The sequence below is a fragment of the Vombatus ursinus genome, unplaced genomic scaffold, assembly GCF_900497805.2.
Source record: "Vombatus ursinus unplaced genomic scaffold, bare-nosed wombat genome assembly UNPS02014959.1, whole genome shotgun sequence".
Classification (NCBI taxonomy): domain Eukaryota; kingdom Metazoa; phylum Chordata; class Mammalia; order Diprotodontia; family Vombatidae; genus Vombatus; species Vombatus ursinus.
Genome location: NW_020954737.1, coordinates 1,338,936 through 1,361,497, shown reverse-complemented (window position 1 = coordinate 1,361,497; position 22,562 = coordinate 1,338,936). Strand labels below are relative to the sequence as shown.

The 22,562-nt window shown below is 36.8% G+C and overlaps 1 protein-coding gene across 1 annotated transcript in view; it reads left to right on the top strand.

Annotated features, from left to right (window-relative positions):
* The first annotated feature begins 1,434 nt into the window (after window positions 1-1,434).
* Window positions 1,435-22,562, top strand: part of POLQ (DNA polymerase theta) — a 119,858-nt gene continuing 98,730 nt past the window's right edge. The window contains exons 1-8 of the mRNA XM_027845167.1: window positions 1,435-1,645; window positions 5,652-5,834; window positions 6,431-6,561; window positions 9,761-9,917; window positions 12,528-12,636; window positions 16,563-16,782; window positions 18,309-18,456; window positions 21,859-22,005. Coding sequence (XP_027700968.1) covers window positions 1,435-1,645; window positions 5,652-5,834; window positions 6,431-6,561; window positions 9,761-9,917; window positions 12,528-12,636; window positions 16,563-16,782; window positions 18,309-18,456; window positions 21,859-22,005 — 1,306 coding nt within the window. The remainder of the gene's footprint in view (window positions 1,646-5,651; window positions 5,835-6,430; window positions 6,562-9,760; window positions 9,918-12,527; window positions 12,637-16,562; window positions 16,783-18,308; window positions 18,457-21,858; window positions 22,006-22,562) is intronic.

Below are 22,562 nucleotides of genomic sequence, written 5' to 3'. Positions count from 1 at the left end.
TCTTGCACTATTTGGTGGTGTTGAGGAAAACATTTTGGTGCTATAAAAATTATGAAGTGATTTTTCCGAAGGTCATACAGGTAGTAAGAAGGATCAAGATTAGATTTTGGGTAATCTGACTTCAAATCCAGGGGTCTACACCTCTACTAAGTATACCCAGAGGAGACAAAGGAAAACTTTCTCAATTTGATTGAACATCCTGCAATTTCCTTGGGCTGAGGCTCATTTGAGTCTCATCAACTCAACTGATAAACCCTTTGTTACTGTGATTAAAAAGTTATTCGGAGGTGTTTAACTCTTCTGTGCTCCTAAGGGAAAGTAGGGAGCTGGCCTGGGAGGGCTGGGATTAGTCACTGGTTTTTCCTGGGGGCAATTATGATAATGACAAGTACCTTAACACAAGCCTGAGGCAAATTGCTTAAAACTCTCTAAGTTTTAAAGACAAACCAGGTTTCAACTGAGAAAAGGGGGGCAGGGAGCGACCCAAGGCCTTTTGAGGAGACCCTGGGGTACTATGATCTTGCTGCTGCCTGCTCGGGCATTTTCTCTGGCCACGCCCCAAGCCGGGAAGCTCTCCCTCCTTGGCTCCTGCCCTCCTGCGTTCCTTTAAGTCCCAACTAAAATCCCACCTTCGACAGGAAGCCTTCCCCAACCCCTTTCCAGCGCCCTCTTTTAATTATTTCCTATTTGTTTTGTATATTTCTCACTTTGTATGTATTTGTTTGCATGTTGTCTCTCCCATTAGATTTTAAGCTTCTTAAAGGCAGGTACCGTCTTTTCACTCTTTTTGTATCCACAACGCTTCGCACAGTGCCTGGCACATAGTAGGTGATTTTTCACAGATGAAGAAACTGAGGCAGCTTCAGAGGTTAAGTGACTTACTTGCACAGCGCTCCCAAGGCAGCAGAGCTAGTCTCGGCAAAATCATCTCAGGGGGCTGAGTAAGGGAATGACAATAGCTACCTTTTAAATAGCGTTTTATGGTTTGCAAAGTGCTTCACAAGAATTTTATCTTCACAACAACCCTGGGGGTAAGTGCAACGGCGTTTGGTGGAGTAGGAAACAGAGGCAGTTAACACTTGCCTAGGGTCAGCTGGTGTCTAAACTCGGATTTGAATTTAGGTACCCAGACTGCAGGTCCTGCCCTCGACTCACGTAACGTCAGGGAAGCGAAGTGAGGCGCTCGGGCGTCAGTGAAACAAACCCACGCTCAGAGGCCGCTCTAGCCACCTCCTCTCGTCCTCTCCCAAGTCAAAAAGAGCGTCTCCTCTATGGTCTCTGAGGTTACTCCGTCCGCTGAACTCTATGGTTCGGGGGCCGGCTGGGAGGCCTGGATTTGAAACCGCTGGCGGGAAGATGGCGGCTGCTGCAGCGCCCGAAGCCGGGAGTCTCCTCTTCCCGCAGCCGGCACAGAGCTGACGAGGAGCCGGGACGATGAAGCTCACGAGTCGGAGCGGGAAGCGGCGGCGCTCGTCGTCGCCCGGCTCGGACTCTTTCCTGGGACGCGGTAGCAGCAGCGGCGGCAGGAGAAGGGACAGAAGGAGCGAAGGTGTTGGGGTCAGTCCGGGGGAGCCCGCGGGGCCCGTGCTGAGCCCGCCCCCGGGCCTGGCGAGTAGCCTGCGGAGGAGCAGCCTCGGCTCGCCAGGTAGCGCGGCCGCGGCCCGGGGAGGGCGGGGGCGGAGCGGCCCGAGGGTCCGGCCGCGCGTCCAGCCCCGCGGACGTCAGTTACTGTTCTCGGCGGGCCGGCTCCTCCCGGGATGTCAATCACACACGTGGAAGGGCTTTTCTGACACTTGCTCTCTCCTCTCCTCTCTCCCCTCTCTTTCTCTCCTTTTTCTCCCTCTGTGAGACTGGGTCTCTCTCCCCCCATCTCTGTTTCCCTACCACCCTCCCCTCTCTCTCTTTCCTCTTCTCTCTGTCTCCCCTCTTCTGCTACTCCCTCTCCCTTTCTCTTTCTTCCTTCTTGTTTCCTCCTCTCCCCGTTTCTCTATCTCCTCCTCCCCTTTCTCTACTTCCTCCTCTGTTTCTCCCCCCTCTTTTTGCTCTTCCCCACTTTCTCCCCCTTCTCTCTTTCTCTATCTCTTCCCTCCTCTTTCCCCCTCTGTCTCCCTCCTCCCCTTCCTTCCCTCCCCCTCTCTTTCTCTTCCCCCTCCTTCTCCCTTTTCTCTTCCTCTCTCCCGCCTTCTTTTTCTGCCCTTCACTCTCTCTTCCTCCTCCACCTCTCTTTCCCCTTTCTCCTTCCCCACTTTGTCATTCTCCCCCTGTCTTTTTCACCTCAACTTATTTAAAAAAAACATACACACACTAATAACTGGGTTGCCTTTCCTCCTTTCCCAAATGATTATCACAATGCTTGGAACATAGCAAGCACTTGTTAACTTGACTGTATTCAATGGAATTGTTTTCCTTCGTAATCCTATGCATTTTATTTTATTTTAGGTGAGGCAGTTGGGTTTAAGTGACTTCTCCAGAGTCACACAGCTAGTGAGTGTTATGTGTCTGAGGTCACATTTGAACTCAGGTCCTCCTGACTCCAGGGCCAGGCTCTATCCACTGCACCACCTAGCTGCCCCCATTTTATTTTTAAAAATACATTTTTTATATGTTTAAATTTCTCTCAGTGTCCCTACCAGTGGCCCCCACCCCCAGCTATGTAACTAAAATCCATTTATTTATTTATCTATTTATCTATCTATTCATTCATTCATTTTAGTTAGGCAATTGGGGTAAGTGACTTGCCCAGGGTCACACAACTAGTAAGTGTCAGGTGTTTAGTCTGAGGCCAGATTTGAGCTCAGATCCTCCTGACTTCAGGGCCTGTGCTCTGTCCACTATGTAACTAAAATTTAAAAAAAATATTTAATTTAATTTTTAGTTTTAGATTCTCTCCCTCAGCTGTTGGGAAGGCAAGAAGTACAAAATCCATTAGAAATATAAAGCCATACAAAACATTTTTATGCGTTAGCCATGGTGGGGGAAGGGGAAGAAAAAGAAAAAATATCCTTCAGTTTATACACTGTCAGTTCTGTCAGAATTAAGAATATACAGATAGTATTTTTCATCATGAGTCCTTTGGCATTGTGGTAGGTGATAGTCTTGATCAGAATTTTTAAGTCTTTCAAAGTTGATTATTTTTACAGTATTGCTGTTATGTTGCATAAATTGTTTTCTTGGTTCCACTTACTTCATTTTGCATCAGCTCATGTAAGTCTTCCCAAGTGTTTTCTGCAACTATCTCCTGCATTATTTCTTATAGCAGAATAGTGTTCATCACATTCATATACCATAACTTGTTCAGCCATTCCCCAACTAATGGGCATATCCTAATTTCCATTTCTTTTCCCCACAGAAGGAACTGCTATATGAGATTTTTTTTTAAAAGAAAAGAAAAAAAGTCTGTAAAACTAAGTAGGCATAGAAAAATTAAAAATACATGCTGTGTTCCAGACCCCAGAGCTTTCTACCCCTGCAAAGTAGCTGTGGGGGAAGAATGGGAGTGTCTTCTGTTGTCTCTTCTTTGTTGCCATGCATGTTCTTTGTATTCTGCAAAATTCACATTTTTGAAAAATATTTTTTATTTGTCTTTTGTTTTTACATTGCCCAAATTTCTCCCCTATCCTTTCCCCAATCCCTTCTCACAGAACAATTTCATATAACTAAGCATTTTTTTTTTTTAGGCAGTCGGGGTTAAGTGACTTGCCGAGGGTCACACAGCTAGTAAGTGTCAAGTGTTTGGTCTGAGGCTGGATTTGAACTCAGGTCCTCTTGACTTCAGGGCCAGTGCTCTATCCACTGCGCCACCTAGCTGCCCCAAGAACTTTTTTAAAGGACAAAAAAAAGGGGGAAGAAAAAAAAAATCAGCAAAACTGTTCCATACACCGAAAAGAATCTGAAAATATGCAGTGTTCCACAACCTTGGACCTCCCACTTCTGCGAAGGAGTGGAATGGTGTCTTTTCATATCTCTTTTTTTAATGTCAGGCTTGTTCCTTGTAATTTTGCAACATTCACTTTTTATTGTTTCAAGGTTCTTCCTTAACTTGTCATTGTGTTCATTGTTTTCTTGGCTCTGCTTGCTTCACTCTAATACTTATTTTTATTTGATGCATCTAAAAACATTATTCTGAGAATTAAGAATTCATAGTCTACTGCAAAATTCTCAGATCCATTTTTTATGGATGGGAAGACATAAGCACAACAGTGATACACAGGGAAATGTGCTGCATCTGGAGCAGAGGCCCTGGGTTTGCATCTTGGCTCTGCCACTTCCTCTGTGAGTGACCAGTTAATGATAGCAATCATAGCTGGCATTTATATAATGTTTTAAGGTTTGCAGAGCTTATTGGATCCTCAGGACAACCTTGTGACCAGGTGCTATTATGATCCCTATTTTACACATTTGGAAACTGAGAAGTAACTTGCCCTAAGGTCACAGAGCTAGCATCTGAGACAGGAGCTCAGGTCTTCCCTAATCCCAAGTCCAGAACTCCAAGCTGCCTGCCAGTTAACCTTTCTGTTTGTTTTGTTTCTCAGGTCCTATAGTTGGAAGGGGCCTCAGTCCCTTCCATCAAGTCCAATCCATACTCAAAAGGAATCCCCACTGTAGATATAATCTATAAGTGGTACTCCAGGCTGTGCTTGAAGGACCATAATTAGGGAGAACACATTAGCTGTAGGGGCAGCTCGTATCACTTTGGGACAGCTCCTAATTGTTAAGCTTTTCCTAGCTTGAAGCTGAAATTTACCTCTTTATAACTTCCTCTTATGGCTCCCAGTACTGACTCCTCTGGCCAGAAAGAACAAGTCCATTCTCCCTGGTCAACATGTCCATTTTCCCTGGTCAACATCTCCATTCTTGGGGGTTAGCATGTACTTACCACCTAAATATTCTCTTTTCCAGACTAAACATTCTAGTTCTTTAGCCTTTCTTTTTATAAAATTTACCCAAGCCCATTCATCATCCCAGCTTTGTTCCAGGCACTTTGGTTGGCCCTGGGGATACAGGTACAAAGAACAGAAACAATCCTTGCTCCCAATGAGTTTGCATAATGGGGGAGGATTAACAAGTGTATATAAAAAAATATATATATATATACAGCATAAACATAAAGTTAATAAACACAAATATATGCAAGATAGTTAAATACTGAATAATAAATATAATACAAATAAATGCTAGAGAAACTCCAGTTTTGGAGTCATTGATCTCTAAGGCCTCACTTTGTCCTAAATCTGTGATACTAACATGCCAGAACTAGAAGAGAACTTAGAAGTCATTTAATCCAACCTCCTAATTTAGAGACGAGGAAACTGACTTACTCAATATCACATGAGTAGTAAGTATCAGAGCTAGGATTTGAAGGCAGATCCTCTGGTTCCAAATTTCTTTCTCTTTCACATGACACTGTCTTCTTTTATATTTCTCAGAAACGTGAGTGTCTCTAATTATCCTCAACCACAATAAGAAGTACCACAGAGCACTAGACAGGAGACTTGTGTTCTGGTCCAGATGTGGCACTGTTGAAAAGTCTGAACTTGGGCCAGTCAGAGACTTTGTATTTGATGACTCCTTTGAGCTCTAACAATCTATGTCTTTGAAACTTCTATTCCATCATTCATCACTGTTTTTGTTTTTTTTTTTTTTCCTAAAAGGACCATGCAAGCAAGTGGTAGTTCCTGATAACCATATAGACAAGTTACTCCTGGCAAGCTGGGGGCTTCCCAAAGCAGTTCTGGAGAAATATCAAAGTTTTGGTGTAGTTCAGATGTTTGAATGGCAAGCAGAATGTCTCTTGCTTGGACAGGTCCTGGAAGGAAGGAACTTAGTCTATTCAGGTACTCAGATTTCTATAACTGCTGTGTAACTTATTTTAAAGATGTTATGGGTATGTAAAATAGTATGTTAAGTAACTGCAGGCTGGAGTGTTTTCTCAAACACATTTTCAGAGGAGATATAATTATCTTCTAATGAATTATTACGTAGCTATGGGAAATTATTTGATATCAGTTTTCCTTTTTTGGAGCTGGGATTCATTTAACCATTTCAATGTGGTGGCCTGAAGATGAATGGCTTAATTTACTATACATAAAATATTTTAAAGTCTTAAAATGTGTTTTAGTGAGTTGCTAGGCCCATTGTATACTTTTGATAGATATCTGTATTCTTATTATTCTTATTATTTAGTGTATTTTAGTACATGGTTTTTCTTATTATTTAGTATATTTTAGTACATGGTTTTTCTCTTTTTGGTTTCATATTCTTACCTCATCATCAATAGTATTTCAGCATATTGTTTCAAATTACTGCCTTAAATTTACTGATGCTAGCTGTAGCCTGAAGAGCTATTGAAGGTTTGCTTAAGATAAGTGTAATAAAAGTATTAAATGCTATTTATTTTGTGGTGACTTTTAAAATAATCACGTTATTTTAGCTCCAACAAGTGCTGGAAAGACCCTTGTTGCTGAATTACTGATTCTGAAGAGGGTTTTGGAAATGCGTAAGAAAGCTTTATTCATTCTGCCATTTGTTTCAGTGGCTAAAGAGAAAAAATATTACCTTCAGGTAAGTGTAAGATAACCATACAGTTAAGATTACTTATATTCTGACTGAAATTAATGGAAAGTCTACTGTTAGAGGCTTGACTTTAAGCTTTCTTTTAAAGTGAGTTTCAGAAATAGGTGAATAGATGGGTATTTTATGATAATAACATTATACTTTTAGAATGTCACCATTTAAAAGAGGGAATTTCAAAAGAATTATGTAAGTTAAGTTCAACAGATACTTATTGAATGTTTACTATTTGCTAGGTACTAGTACTAAATACTGGGGATACAGAGACAAAAATGAAATAGCACCTGCCCTCAAATGCCTTTATATTCTTTTGGGTGAGGGGCTACATCATATATACATAAATAATACAATATAATTTGAGGGACAGAGTACTGATAACTGGAAGATCAGAAAAGACTGCCTATTTTCCTGAGTTGAACCTTGAAGGAAGCTAAAGACACCATAAGGAGGTGAGTGGAAGTGCATTCCAGGTATAAGAATGATTTATGTACAGATGTAGAAGATCAGGTTTTGAATTTCAGAAATGGCTATTGTAGTCCACTTTGACTAGAATGTATCATTCATTAAAGGGAGTAGTATGAAATAAGGCAGGGAAGGTAGGTGAGAACCAGATTGTGAAGGGTGTTAAATTATAATCATGGGAGTTCATATTTTATCTTACAGGTAATAGGGATCCACTGAGGATTTTGAGCAGTGAAGTGTCATGGTTAAACCTGTGCTTAAAAGGAATATTATTTAGGTAGCTCCATGGAGATGGTTAACCAATGAATAGAGAAGAGAAGATAGTGGATGCAGGAGATATTCTTGAGGCAGAATTGGCAAGACTTGATGATTGTATATGAGGGCTGAGGGAATGGAATTAATTGAAGATTACTCCGTTTGCTACACGGAATGACTGGAAGGATGATGGTGCCATAATTTAAAATAGGGAAGCTTGGAGAAAGATCATGTTTAGACAGTAAAAGAATGATTTTCGTTTTGGATGTTTATGAGTTATTGAGAAGGAGGCATCTAGTAGACAGTTTGGTGATGTGACACTAGGAGTCAGAATTGGGTGTTATATATTTGGAAATCATTTACGTGGAGATGGTGATTGAACCTGATGGGAGCTGATGGGATCACTGAGAGAGGGTCTGTGTAAAGAAAAGAAAGCCCAGGACAGAGATTTGCAAGATAAACAAGGTTAGAGGCCGGGACATGAATGTTATTTCAATGAAGACTGGGAACGAGGAGAACAGGGAGGAGGAAAACTAGCAGAGAGTATTCAGGATGGGGGGAGGGGTACAGCAGTGTCAAAAGTTACAGGGAGGTCAAGTAGGATAAGACTGAGAAATGTCCATTAAATTTGCAGTTAAGAGACCATTTGTAACCTTGGAGACAGAAGGTAGTGTAGGAAGACAGATTTTAAGGTGTGGAAAAAAGTGGGAAGTGTGGAAGTAGAACCATTGGGTATAGACAACCTTTTTCTGTGAATTTAGCTCTGAAAGGCAAGAGAGATATAGAATCATAGTTTGAAGGGATGCCAATCAAGTGAAGGTTTTTTTTTTTTTAAAAGGATATGGAGACGTGGGAATGTTTGTAGGCAGGAAAAAAGTAACAGGTAAGTACTTCTTTCTTTCTTAAGGTATGGAGCTATAGGAATTGTAGGGTTCCTGAGTATATTTTTGGAAAGGAAGATGGAAAACCCACTGAGCATTTGATGCCCCAGGTTTGTAGGCATTATGTCTATTTGGGCTATGTTTTATGTTCACTTATCTGTGTACATATTCATGTCTAACACCCCCAGGAGAATGTAAGCTCCCTGAAGGCAGGAATTGTTTTGTTTTTGTCTTTGTGTCCTCCAGTGCCTAGCACAGTGCCCGTTGTATACTAGGCACTTAATAAATGCTTATTTACTGAATAGTACTTCGTTCTGGTTGGCAGGGTAGGGCACATACATAAATTAACCAATTTTACTATTGCTAATTAACAGGACATAGTTTTTATTTAAGACAGGGAATGTTTTTTTTTTTGCACCATCCACCATCTCAAACAGGAATTCACTGCTCACATATTGGCCAGACATGGGTGTGTGTGTGTGTGTGTGTGTGTGTGTGAAAATAAATCTGATCCCAGACTTTGTACATGACATTTCTTCTGAGGTAGTCTTAAAGCTTTAAGTCATGCTTCATAGACCATAACACTTTTAAATAGTTATTTTGGAGGTAAAAGAATCAACAAGTCTGGGCTTAAATGCTAGTAACTTAAACAGAATTCTCTCAAATTAGTGCAAAGTCCAAAGTGAAGAAAATGATGAAAGCATCCTTGTTGTGGACACTGTGCATTAAAGGTTAACTTCAAAGTCTGCTACAATGGAAAGATTTTGCTTTTTCATTCGTTTTATATAATAGCTCAAAACTGCGCTAAAACTTTTGGGACACTATATAAAATTATGAGAATTAGTTTATGATTGAAACAATGGGAGAGTCTAAATTCCTCGAACAAATTATTTTTTTCTCGCATTATATTGAAACTATAGGCATGATTTTGCTTGGTTTAGGGAATTAATAATGCTATAGTTTAAGGCAGTTTTCCTGTATTTTTGATTTCTGAAGACAACTGTGTCTTAGAATTGCTTAGAATCATTGTCGTTAAAATAGTACTTGAAAGTTTTCTGACCTGTTTTGTAAATTGCTTCATTGCTTACTTTGATGTCTCATTTTCCAGTAGAGGTGATTCTGTATTTTAAAGACTGCCAACAAATAACATCTCTGCCCTGTTACATCTTAACAAGCCAGAAAGACCTCAAGTATGGACCAGGTCTGTCCTCTTAGGACTAGCTTAGATAAGTTAGGAGTGGGCTTATTACCAGAAGGTTGGATACAAAGTGACGACTTTTCTCCAGTTACAGCAACTGGCTATCTGTATCTTAGAGGTAGTACGCACTCTGATGAAATCATGAATCCTTAAAAGTATAGTGGAATACCTCTTCCTGTCTTAAAGGAGAATATGTACTCAGCTCTAGAATTTCTATATTTTAGCACATAATTCTGAGTTGAACTGAATAGGCTCTGGTTTATAAGATGGATATCAGTGGTAAGTGACCTTCAAAGTTTTAATATCTCTGCTTTTACAAGTGCTTGTACAAACTGTTTAATTTATGGCGTAAATTGCAATTCAAGTAATTCAAGAATTTTCTTTGGTTATTTAGAGCCTGTTTCAAGAAGTGGGATTGCTGGTGGAAGGCTACATGGGCAGCTGCTCTCCAGCGGTCCGTTTTTCTGCTTTGGATATTGCTGTCTGCACAATTGAGAGAGCCAATGGTCTGGTCAATCGCCTAATAGAGGAAAATAAGATGGACTTGTTAGGTGAGCTCATTATGAAAATAAACACATGTGTTCCCATTGTTTTCTGGTGGAAAGGAAAAGTAATTATGGAGTAGTTCCAGTTCCTAGTACTTACTTCTCAGGTTCTTTATCTTTTCTATTGGCAAAAATCAGCAGGGTGATAAGACTCAAGGAATGATGGAAGGGTGGTTTTTTGGTTCAGTTCAACAATCATTAAGAGCCTGTGTATTGTGTTAGACACTAGGGGAAATCCCAAGTGTCTTACTAGGTGGAATCTAATGGGCAAAGTGATACATATACAAATACTATTATACAATACATAAGTATATAAGAGAGTTGTAAACTAAGAACTTTTAGGTCTGACTTGGGGAAGATTGATTGGTGGCATCAGGAGAGGCTTTGTCAGGGAGACTTACAAGATTATTTATGCTATTTTGCTCAACAATCCTTTCTTCATAGAGAGTGCAAAGCATTGCAATTAAACAGTTAAGTATATGGAAACACCACACAGTCAGTGAATAATAAGAATTATTTTACTCTAATGTGAAGAAATCTTAGGTTACAAGTTATATGCACAGCACTTGAAAAATGTACATACAGTTTTTATTACTTACATTGACACAGCTTTACTCTAGCTCATTTTTCCTTGTTTCTGTACCTTTGCACATACTGTTTTCTAATTCTTGAAACACGCCCCTCTGATCTCCTGTTGAACTTCTTTGTCGTTAACACCTGGCTCAGATGTCATCTCTTCTCTGGTGCCTTTACTCAGTAGTCTTCTCCTCTAACCACACAATCTAGAAGCAATTGCTTCTTTCATAAAGCTTAAGTCATTCTCTTTGACTTTGCCTGGGTGCTTTGTCATTTCCTAACTTGTACACAAATAATTATAATACATGAATCACTTGCTCTTATAAGATTATAGGTTTACCTTTTTGGAGGTAGGGATTATTATTTTTCACCTTTGGAGCTTTAGTGCCTAGCACAGTATTTTGTAAGTAATAGGCACTTAATAAATATTTGTTGAATTAAATTGAGTAATATTAGGTGGAATAGAATTAAGTATATTAAGTTTTCACATTCAAATTAATTGTGACTAAACCAATCTGAATTAGTGATGTTAAAATTCTGAGTTTTTGTAGAAATACTGTTTATTTTGCAATCCTTCAGCTGTTAACCAAGTGATATCAAATATAAATGGCCAATATCCAGCTTAATAAATGAATAAAACTAATAGTAATAGTAGCAAAATTCCTTAAAAAGTTACCTGACATGTATACCCATATGATATAATTGATGTCATTAATTTGCTTGCCAATACTTTTTATAAGTAATGCAGAGGTAGACTTCAGAGGAGTCTAGTTTGAATACTCACAAATTCTCAATTAATGGAGTCAGTCCAAAATAATAAGGTTTTACTGTATCATCTGAACCTTCTTTATATTTTTGTTTCCCCACGTTCCTACCATTCCATGGCAGGAATTTGAAATATCTAACTGGAATGTAATATTTATAATTTAACCTTAACCTTAACCTCCAACTGTTATCCTTCTTTATAGTAATAGTACCCTAAAGAATTGTGGCATATCTGCAGCAAGATTCTTCTCATAACTGGGCTCTTAGGAATTTGAGGGTCCAATTCACTATTTATTATGCCTGCTATATAGTTAGAGGAATTGTGAGTGTAGAATTATAGGATCATCTTCATTTTAAAGTTGGCAGGGATCTTAGAGGTTCAGTCTCCTAATTTTACGGATTTTTTACAGACTGAAGGCCAGAGATGGTATTTACTCAAAGTCACATATGTGTAAATGGAAAGGAGTTGGAATTTGAATCCATAATGTGATTTCAAATCCTATCTGCCCTTTCCTCTAAGGCTGATTGATGCCTATATGAGGGATATGAATAGGGGAAACATGTGAAATGGGGATGAATTAAATAGGTTCAGGTTGGTATTGGTTCTCCAGGTCTTCAGAAATAAAACTTGAAGCATAAAAATAAATGTTTTGTTGAGATTCATTCTTTAATGTTGACCAGGGGAGAGATTTCTCCGTCTGGACTGTAAGAAAATTCACAAGATTTTTCATTTCTTGGGCAAGGGTGACTAATCATGCAACTACAGTTTAATGAAAATATCTTTAAAGCCATCCATTTTTCTTTGTTCTAATTCCTTTTTTACTAAGCAACCTCATGAGAAGAAAGCAAAAAGTGAAATTCTACTGAGAAGCAAATATGCTGCTAGGTTGTATAAATAATTGCTATTTTTGACAGTTATATTTCTTTTAAAATTTTTTAATTGACATTTTGATAGCAATAAATCTTGGATAATGTGAGCCAATTTTTCAGGGTCTGATCAACTTTTTGTTAAGCTCATCAAAGCCTTTACAGATTTAGGACACATTGTAATCTCACCAAGGCCCAGCTGGCTAACTTTATCCAAAATCTTTACTATAGAGGTTAGAGGATAAAGCTGATACTTTATTGCATGAAACCTGTTTTCATTGGTTTCATTTTTAGAATTTTACTATGCCTAGGCTAATACTTTAATGATCTACCTAATATTTACAATATTTGACCTTTTTAAGGTTTATGGGAGTTAGAACTTATTATCTGAAGAAATCATCTTTTTAGGAATGGTGGTTGTAGATGAATTGCATATGCTGGGAGACTCTCATCGTGGATATCTACTAGAACTTTTGTTGACTAAGGTTCGATATGTGACTCAGAGAGCAGCAACAAGGTGAGTGACTGAAAATTCTCTTTTTTAGGTTCTCAGTTGTCCTGGAGAAACATCAGTTATTGAATTAGTAAATGAATGCAGTACTTTTCTCACTTGGAATCTGGTACATGATGGGAAATGTTCCTCCTCTAATGAACCCTCATGTATAGATCATAGGTCTAGAGGCAAAAAGCACCCCAGGTGTCATGTGCTGCAGCATTTTCATTTCCCAGAGGAGATCACCCCAGCAGAAAGCTCCCAAAGTAGAATTTGATGCTATTGTCTGAGGCGGTGGTCCATTGCTTTTTCTTCTTCCTGTACTTATTTGATATTGAAGAAAGTTAATATTGGAGCACTTGACACTGAGATTGAATTAGAGATTCTTTTTTTTTTTTTTTTTAAAGAAAATTTAAAGTTCCTGACTTTTTTATCTTTGAGCTTCACTAGAGTATCTCATTTACGTAATAACAAAATAAATGAAAATTTTGTAAAGGAATTATGCTATCCCACTGACTTAAATTGTGATTTCAGAGAAACATTCTTGTTGAAAACATTTTGATCCTAAGATATAATAAGTATCATGCTTTAAGAGTGCATTAAATTTCTAAATTTCATATAAATTATTTTTATTTTTATTCATTAAATTTATTTATATAAATTTATAATATGTAATAAATATAAAATTAAATAAAAATTTAAATAAATTTATATAACATAAATTTATCATATTTCAAATAATTAAATTAAATTTTGTATAAATTAAATAAAACTCATGAATTAAATTATGCTTAACAGGAAATTATATCTTGAAGACATTCACAATATCCGATCTTTAAATTTGATTGCAATGTTGTTGTAGGGGGATGCAAACTGAAAAGTAAAGGAACTTTGGAATTTTTAGGTTGCTAGATTTTACTGGGCAAAAACCAGAGCATTTTAACTTCACCTTTGAGTTCAAATCATTTCTATTTCTCTGTAAGCTCTAAACCAGAAGATAAAGTTTTGAAATATATCAGGTGTGCCTGCCTGCTCTTTATAGCCAACACTATAGGTGTTTTTAATCAGCATAATTGATAACTTAACTGGCTAAATTTGTCTTACATGAATCTAAAAAATTACATTAGCAATTAACCTAGTTGCAGTAGTTTTGACACCTTGCCTTAGTGATTTCTAATGATTTTTAAACTGCAAATGACCTTTTAAATGCATTTCTGGTGGGCTATTAGTAAAATTTTTCTTATCCTGAGATTGCTACTGAGCAAATTAAGGGGACCTTGCAGCAAATAATTTTCGTAAAGTGAGGGATCAGATGGCAATTTTCTGTTTTAGCATATTTAGTTGTTTAGGACTTGACAGTTAATGTTATATATATGAGGTGGAACAAAGTGTTACAACAAATTGCCTTTTATCAATAAACCTACCAGAATTTGCAATTTCAAATATGCACTGGATTTGAAAGTCCTCCTTAGGAGGCTAGGTACTTATTCCAATGATTCTGCCTTTAGTGAGAACATTTTTGAAATTTTCCAGATTACAGTTATTGTCATTCAGAACCAGCTTAGAACAAAATCATTAATATATCTAAAATGATATATTATGCAGTTTGATGCACTCATTTTATTTTCTAGACGACTCTAAATAACTTTTGGTTCTTTCCAAGTAAATCCAAGTATAATTTCCCAACTTTCTTTCCTTTGTTATTGATGGGGTACTTGGGTCCCAGCCCTAAGATCATGGCTCTGGAGGCCTCCCAATTTCTCAGTAGGCCCCTGCCCTGTAAGAAAATTTTCCCTTGTTGGAGAACACATTCTGCTATCAGAACAGACAAGAATTTTTGTCCCTGGCTGGCCCAAGGATTCTCTTGGCACCACATCCCCAAGATCCAAGCCTCTAACAGCTCCCTCAATGACTGATATTAACAGAGCTATCTCCACAGACTCCCTACATTTTCCCATCCATAGATCACTGATGCCTGCTCCCAAGACACCTGCACCCCTAGATTACCTAATTAGTACCCCTTGCATTTCTTTCCCATGCCCCTTTTCTATTATAAACTCTGCATTTACCCCCATTAGGTTGCAAGTTCCACAAAGGAACTTGGCCTGCTACTATTGGTATTATAGTAAACTGCCTCTTGATTGAAAGATGGCTTGAGTGTGTGAATTTGTTGCAGGCGACTCTGCTTTGTTGTTCTCGGGGTCCTAGCACCCCCAAACCTCTTTACCACTACTGAAAATGGTTCCCTTCCTTCCTTCCCCCTTAAAAATATTCCATAGTCTCTAAAAATAATGTACCTGCTATTTTATGAAGTATGGTTATAAAGTAATGTTGACTGTGAGACTGGCCTCATGCTCAAATAGAAATGGATTCTTGCGTGCTGTATATTGACTTAGAAAACCACAAATTAACATTATCTAAGTTGCATTATATTTAATTCTATTAAAATTTTCCCTATTACATTTTAATCTGTTTCCCCAAACTTGGGAGTTTTGCAGCCAGTTTACTCAGGCTTCCAACCTCTAAGGCATTACTGGAATAAATGTATAACCTCTCAAGGTGACTGCTTGGATGTGGACAGCACTCATTTAGATGTGTGAGTTTAGAAATGTTGGTGGGAAGTCAATGATGTTCTTTTTTTAAAAATTAATTTATTTTAAACTTAAATACTAAAACTTAAATATTTGATAAAAGAAAAAGAAACATAAACTTAAATAAAACAAATACAAAATAAGAAAAGATAAAAAAAAATTGCCATGTGTATAGCTTAATGTAAGAGAGGATTCAAAATATACAGCAATAAGTTTCCATTTCAAAAAAGCCTATATAATAAAAACTGCACATTGTGTTCAGAGCTGTCCATCTTTTCTTTGCTTCCTTCTAAGTTTTCTTTTGTTCTCTGTTGTGCACTTTTTACTTTGTTCTTTTTTCCCCCCTTCCCTCCCTCTCCCTCAAGAAGGCTGTAATTAATTGCAGACACATACACACACACACACAATACATATATACACACAAACGTGTACACATAGATACACTTACATACACACATATACTTAGGTATCTATAATCATACTCATATAGATATATACATTCATATGCATCCATATAAGACCATACTATACTTGTCTGTCTTCTGTTTCTCTGAGGGTGAGTAACATCTTCTTTCATAAGTCTAAGTCTTTCCATATTTTTTTAATCCCACTAACTCATCATTTCCTACACCACAGCCATATTCCAACCTTACACTGTCTAGTTATTTTAAATAATCTAAAACAGTATTAACATGGCCGACATAGTGTAGTTTCCCTATTTTTCTCTTTTGCTTAAATCTGTTTTAGCTTTAACTTTGTCTGAGATCATGATTACTGTCCCTGCTTTTTTTTCCTAATAAATTCTACTCCTGATCTTTATTTTATGTTTGTGTGTACCTCTTTATTTTCTGTCCCTCCTGACTCCTCTGCTTTACTTCTACCCACTACCTTGCTCTCTTGTTACTAAATCAACTCCCCCCCAAGATTCCTTCCTTATCCTCTTGTTCTTGTTAGTCTAAACACCCTTCTGGGGCAGCTAGGTGGCACAGTGGATAGAGCACCGGCCCTGAAGTCAGGAGGACCTGAGTTCAAATCCGGCCTCAGACCATCACTTCACACTTACTAGCTGTGTGACCCTGGGCAAGTCACTTAACCCCAATTGCCTTTAAAAAAACAAAACAGAACACCCTTCTATACCAACCCCTGCCCTGCCCCTCATTGTGATGTTCTCTTATAGTTCATATAATAGGCTTTTGAGTAGGTGTATTGATAGACTGTACTTTTTTTGGGGGGGAGAATTATAGGGGGATAATCTGCTAAGGATATAATACTAAGAATGATTTTTCGGAGCTTTATTATGGCTAATTGTCATAACATGTCTTCTGTTTTGTTGCCACTTGTTTTATGTGTTTTTCATAGCACAGAAAATTTGACCAGTGACTTTTCTAAAGAAATTCAGATAATTGGCATGAGTGCAACGCTTCCTAATCTTGACATCATAGCTTCCTGGTTAAATGCTGAACTTTATCACACCAACTTTCGGCCAGTACCACTTTTGGAGTCATTAAAAATTGGTAGCTTAATATATGACTCATCCATGAAGCTTGTGAGGGAATTCCAACCCATGCTTCAAGTGAAGGTAAATTCTTTTCTTTTTTACTGTTTCTGGACATTAGATATATCCATAGCGCTTGGATTGAATTTATAAATCTCAACCTATAGGAATATATTGGTCATTTTAAAATTAGATAATTTAGAGAATACAAAATCACATTGTTAGTAACTTTCTCTTCAGAACTCATCAAAAAGTATTTTGCTACTCTATAATGCACTCATGATGATTCAATCAAGAAGTATTTATTAATCTCTCACTATTTGACAGCTGCTGTGTAATAATATGTATTATAGTTGTGCTTGTATCTGTGTTTTTATATGTATGGTATCTGGGAGGTTTGTTGGTGATGGGGAGGGGTTCCTAATGTTTTGTTTTGTACTAAACTTTGATTCTGGGCATTCTACTTTTGAACATTACTATGAATAAATTCTGAAGACAAACTTCTGGAAAAGTGGAATGAGAGTTTGCATGGGATCTTCTCTTCTCAAGAGCCTCCCTGCCTCCCACTAAATAGTAATTGAAATACCAATAAGAAACAGAACAGTCAGAAATCCTAACATGATGATTGAAAATCACTGATCAAACTGAAAAAGAATTCGAGTATAATATTATGTGATAAAAGATGCAGAGCCTAAAATGTCAGGAGAAAGTTATACTGAAGCACCATTACAGTTACATTAGAAACACGAAATTCAAAGATACAGTAAAAGGGATAATAGACCTATTCAAAGAATTAAGAAATAAAATCAACAAAAAAGTCAAAAACCAAATTATGAGAACCAACTGCAGCTAGAGAATCTTGGGACAAGATGATAATGATACTCAGCTGTTGGGAAATCAGCATAGAGAACACAAAGAAGACTGATGGAAGCAAAGTTAAGGTAGAGGACTGAATGATGTAGTTGATGTGGATATTTCTCTCAATACTATTATCTGCATTTTAAAGATGAGGAAACTGAGGCTGAGAGTCATCATTAAGTAACTTGCCTAGGGTCACACAGTGCCTGGATGGCATTTGAATTCAGATCTTTTTGACTCTAGGTCCAGCACTCTTACCCACTAAGCCACCTAGCTGCCTCTGATAAGTGTGGTTGTACATCTAATGGAGTAAGGCTGATCCCATTATCATTAAGAGTTTTAAGTATTTATCTCCTCCTGAGCAGTGGAGAAGGGAGAACAGGTTGAGGCCATTATATTTGTTAGGTGGGGTAAACAACAGAGACACATTGTTTAGTCTGATAATTGGTCATTGCCAGTTCTCTGGCTAACTTCCACCCTTCATATGTTGGCCCCAGGAGGACAGCATCATCAGTTTCTCCTCATTTTGGGCTGTCACTAGCCCTCTGAGATTCCCACTGTCCCACAGAGCAAGAAGTTTTGGAATTATTTAACAGATAACAGTTTGTTTTTATTATAATTTCATTAAGAAACTGAAAGCCTTGCTTATGAAACAATCTGGTGTTTGACTTGAAATTTCTTGAATAAGATGTGTCTTAGGAAGTATTTTATATTAGAAGAGTAACTAGAAGGTATTATTCTTTGCTTTTTAGGGAGATGAGGACCATATAGTTAGCTTATGCTATGAAATCATTCGTGATGGCTATTCAGTCTTAATTTTCTGTCCATCAAAGAGTTGGTGTGAGAAACTGGCGAATATCATAGCCCATGAGTTTTATGATCTGCAGCATCGAGCAGAAGGTGAGTTATAGACAGTGAAAATTAACTGGGTGCTGAGGGCTTATGTGCTATACTTTTGTGCTCCAAATAGATGTCAGTCTTCTTTGTCTTCTTGACCTCTGATTATGTAAAAAGGTGTTGACTCACCACACACCCCAGGCCAGGCATAGTTCTTCTGGCTGTGAGAGTTTATAAATGTTCCAAAGATTATCATTTGGACTTGTGAAGACCTCTTAGGTAAAGAAACTCTTTCCATTCAAGTACACAATGATGACAGTAATGTAAGTGAAGACAACACTAAAAAGAACAATTTGGATCATGCCTAGCCAGTGTTAGTTTCATTGTTTGATGTTAAAACACAGTCCAGTTCTGTTAAGAAATGGTCAACTATATGGGTAAAAATTTGCACATGTTGTCATTTGTAATCTTATATTAAACGGTTTTGCCTACCTGCTTTTTAAAGAGAAGGTATACTATGGGGGATTGTTTATTAGGGGAGTAATTGTTGTGTCATAACAATAAATCAATATTAAAAATTTGTAAATTGCAAATCTATAAACTGGAAATTGGATATACTATTTGTCTATCAAATTATTAGTTCATAGTAATTAACGATTATTTATATATAGTGCGTTAAGGTTTGCAAAAAACTTTACATATGTTGTCTCATTTTATTAGGTTCTTTTGTCTTTCTCTTCAGGTAATATACTTTTAAAAGAGATTTATTGGGAAGCATGTGTTGTGTCACAACAAATGAACCAATAAGAACACAAAATAACAGGAAAACAGAAAAGCTGCATCTCAAGAGGAAGGATGATTGGGTTTTAGAGCTAGGCCCCAGTCCACTCTCCAGGTCACCCTGCTAGGGAGAAAGGAATCTCATGAAAAGGAGGAGGGGACTGAGGATAAGTTAGGAGTTTGATCCTTTTTCTTATTTGGGGCATTATTTTTCAGCTTGTCATTCAATATGTATAACAAAAGAATAGGTTCTCAATTGCTTATTCCCACCTAAAGAACTGCCATTCAATATAGAGAATGTGTTAAAATGGATGAATACAAATGAAAAGAATTGTGGCAAAAGATTATTGTTTTCACAAGATTTTTACAATGGAAAAATTCTGTAGAGCATCCCTCCTCCACATATGAAATAGATTTTTAGTGGAATATGATGCTGAAATTCTGCCAGAATTGTGCAACTCAATACCAAGTCTGCATTTCAAACATACTTCAGGAAGTTATTTCTCTGATTTGTACTATTAAAACATGATAATAATAATAATAATAACAATAATAACAGCAACAATAACAACAACACAATTTCTAATAGTCATATATGAGGACTCAAATATAGACCCAATACGAAAATATGATATCTGTTATATGAAATCAAATATGAAATCTGTTTTAAAGTATGTTAGCTGTCAAATGCAAATTGTTAATAATGTACTTTCTATGAACATAACATTTCTTGTATACATTTACTATGACACTTTGTTGGGGCAGGGGATTAATTGATGAGATGCTTAAATAGGGATTGCCATGCAACTCATCTGTAGTCACATTTCAAATGAAGAGGTTTATTGGACATTTTCTTAGGAGATGACTTGGATTCAAGCTGCAGTTAAGAAATGATGTTTAATAGCATTTTATGCAGCATTAATGACTAGTCTTGTTGACTACTTTTTAATATTTGCGTAAGTTTTTTAAAAGCAGATTGAGAACAGTTCTTGCTTTCTTATGACAAGTTTGTTGATTGTGGTTTAAGAAATATTTTGGTAATAGTAGGTAAGCCAGAAACAACTGAATGGATACGATTCCTAACCTGACCATCTCTGTATTCTATTCCTACCCTTTCTATCCCTTCCTTCTAGGATACTTTATGATATAATTATCATATCATATTAAACATTATGTAAATGTGAACTAATAATATTATATTGTCAATATATTATAATTATAGCACAATTATAACATAAGTATTATTTGTTTGATTGTCATATCCTTCCCTTACTCTTGCTTTGTTCAGTAAGAATAATTCCAATTCCCTTTGTTTTCTTTTTTTTTTATTAATAGTTAAGCTCAATTTATTATTTTTTGGTGCAAACTGATTTCCTTTGCTTTTCTGTAAAATAGTACTCCAATCTTTTCCTGCATTTGGCATGAATGAATTGCACAACTAAGATTTGCTTTCCTTTGCTATGTCAAAGGTCTTCTTGTGCGTTTCTGTCAGAATTTATTGTTTAAGTGACTTGATTTTTGGACTTTTCTCTAGATTCTGTGTTTACATTTTTTTTACTCTTTGTTTACAACATATCTGGGAATTTTCTTGTGGGATTTCTTGAAGTATTGGATTCAGACTTTTAATTTCAGTGTCTTTTTCTGGAAAGCTTATTCTCAGTTTATCTTGACATATTCTGCCTTCTGGATAAGTTATGTTGTACTTAGAGAGTTCTCAGGTATTCTTCTGATCTTTTAACTTTGACTTCTAGTCTTTTGATTTTGATCTTTTTTTGGCCTTTGCTTTTTTTTTTTGCCAGTCAACAAGCATTGCCTATAATTTTTTAGTGTAAATTTTAATGATCTTTTTCAGATAATCTATCTTTTAAAGATATCTTTTCTCTCATTTGTGTTTTTTTGAATTATTCTTTGAGATCTCCAATTTCTGTCTTTATTTCTATCTGTATTTCTTCCTTTAATTGCTTTGTTAATCTTCTAAATTATTTTGAAAGTTCTGGAGGAGTGTTCAGTTATAATTTCTTTTCTTTTTTTTTTTTTTTTTTTGCTTTTTGGTGAGGTGATCAGGGTTAAGTGACTTGCCCAGGGTCACACAGCTAGTAAGTGTTGAGTGTCTGAGGCCGGATTTGAACTCATGTCCTCCTGACTACAAGGCCATAGCTCTATTCGCTGCGCCACCTACCTGCCCCACAGTTAATAATTTCTTGAAGTTTTGCTGCAATATTATCTCTTATTGGAATTTTTGTATTGCTTTGTTTTACTCTATAGTATTTGTTCATTGCTGTGTCTTCTGTTTACTCATCTTTTTGAATCTTTCTGCTATTCTTTTTTGTGTAGTTTTCTCCCTTATCCCTACTTTTTGTCGTTTTACTTTATTTGGTGCATTTCTTGCTATATAGAGATGATAAAGAGAATCTGGGTACGCACACACCCACACACTCACACACATACACACAAATAAATATACCTTTTGCTCAACCGTATTATTGGAAGATCATCAATAATTTTTACTGGTTAAGAATAGCTATTAAAATATGTGAACATAGTCATTTAACAAAAATCCATAGGAGGAAATGGCTTGATTATAAGAATATCTCACCTGCATATAAGAATAGTGGATGGGAGGGGAAGTAATGATTTTGCTTTATAATGGCTAGTGAAGGTCTTTTAAAAATTATTTTATAAAAGGATTGGTAAAGCCACCTGAACTTCACCCAGTTACATTGGACCGAAAGGGACTCCTGGAAGTGATGGATCAGTTAAAACGCTTGCCTTCTGGACTGGACTCTGTACTGCAACAAACTGTACCGTGGGGCGTGGCATTTCATCATGCAGGTAGCCTGCAAACAGAATCAGAAATCATTAGAATTGCGTCTGATTTTTTTAAAGCAACCTCATTTAAAAAGTCAGCATTTCTTGATTTTCTGATTTATTTTTATGTTTATATAATTTGATTTCCAGGTAGCCATACCCAGTGCCCAGAGACTTAAAGTTTAAGAGATTGTATCATCCCAGCTGTAAAATAAAAGTAAAACCAGTACATAAAAATCTACATAATTGTAAGATTTGTTAATATATCAGAAGATATGAACTGACTTGGAATTTAGAGCTGGTTAGGCTGACGAGGTGACTTCTAAAGGAGTAGCCTTTCTGTGCTTTTGATTCTTTGGGATTTCATATTAATGCCTTGATGGCCATTCTTTGTTCTGTGACATTCCAAATTTAGTTAATTATCACAATATGTTTTAAAAGTTCAAAATGAAATAAATTTTAATTAATTTTCATTTTAAATATATATTTTGCATATCATTTATCTCTTAAGGGAGGGAGAAAAGTTTACAAGATCACATAAAAACAGTTTGTCAAAACAAAAAATATTGGGAGCTAATGAC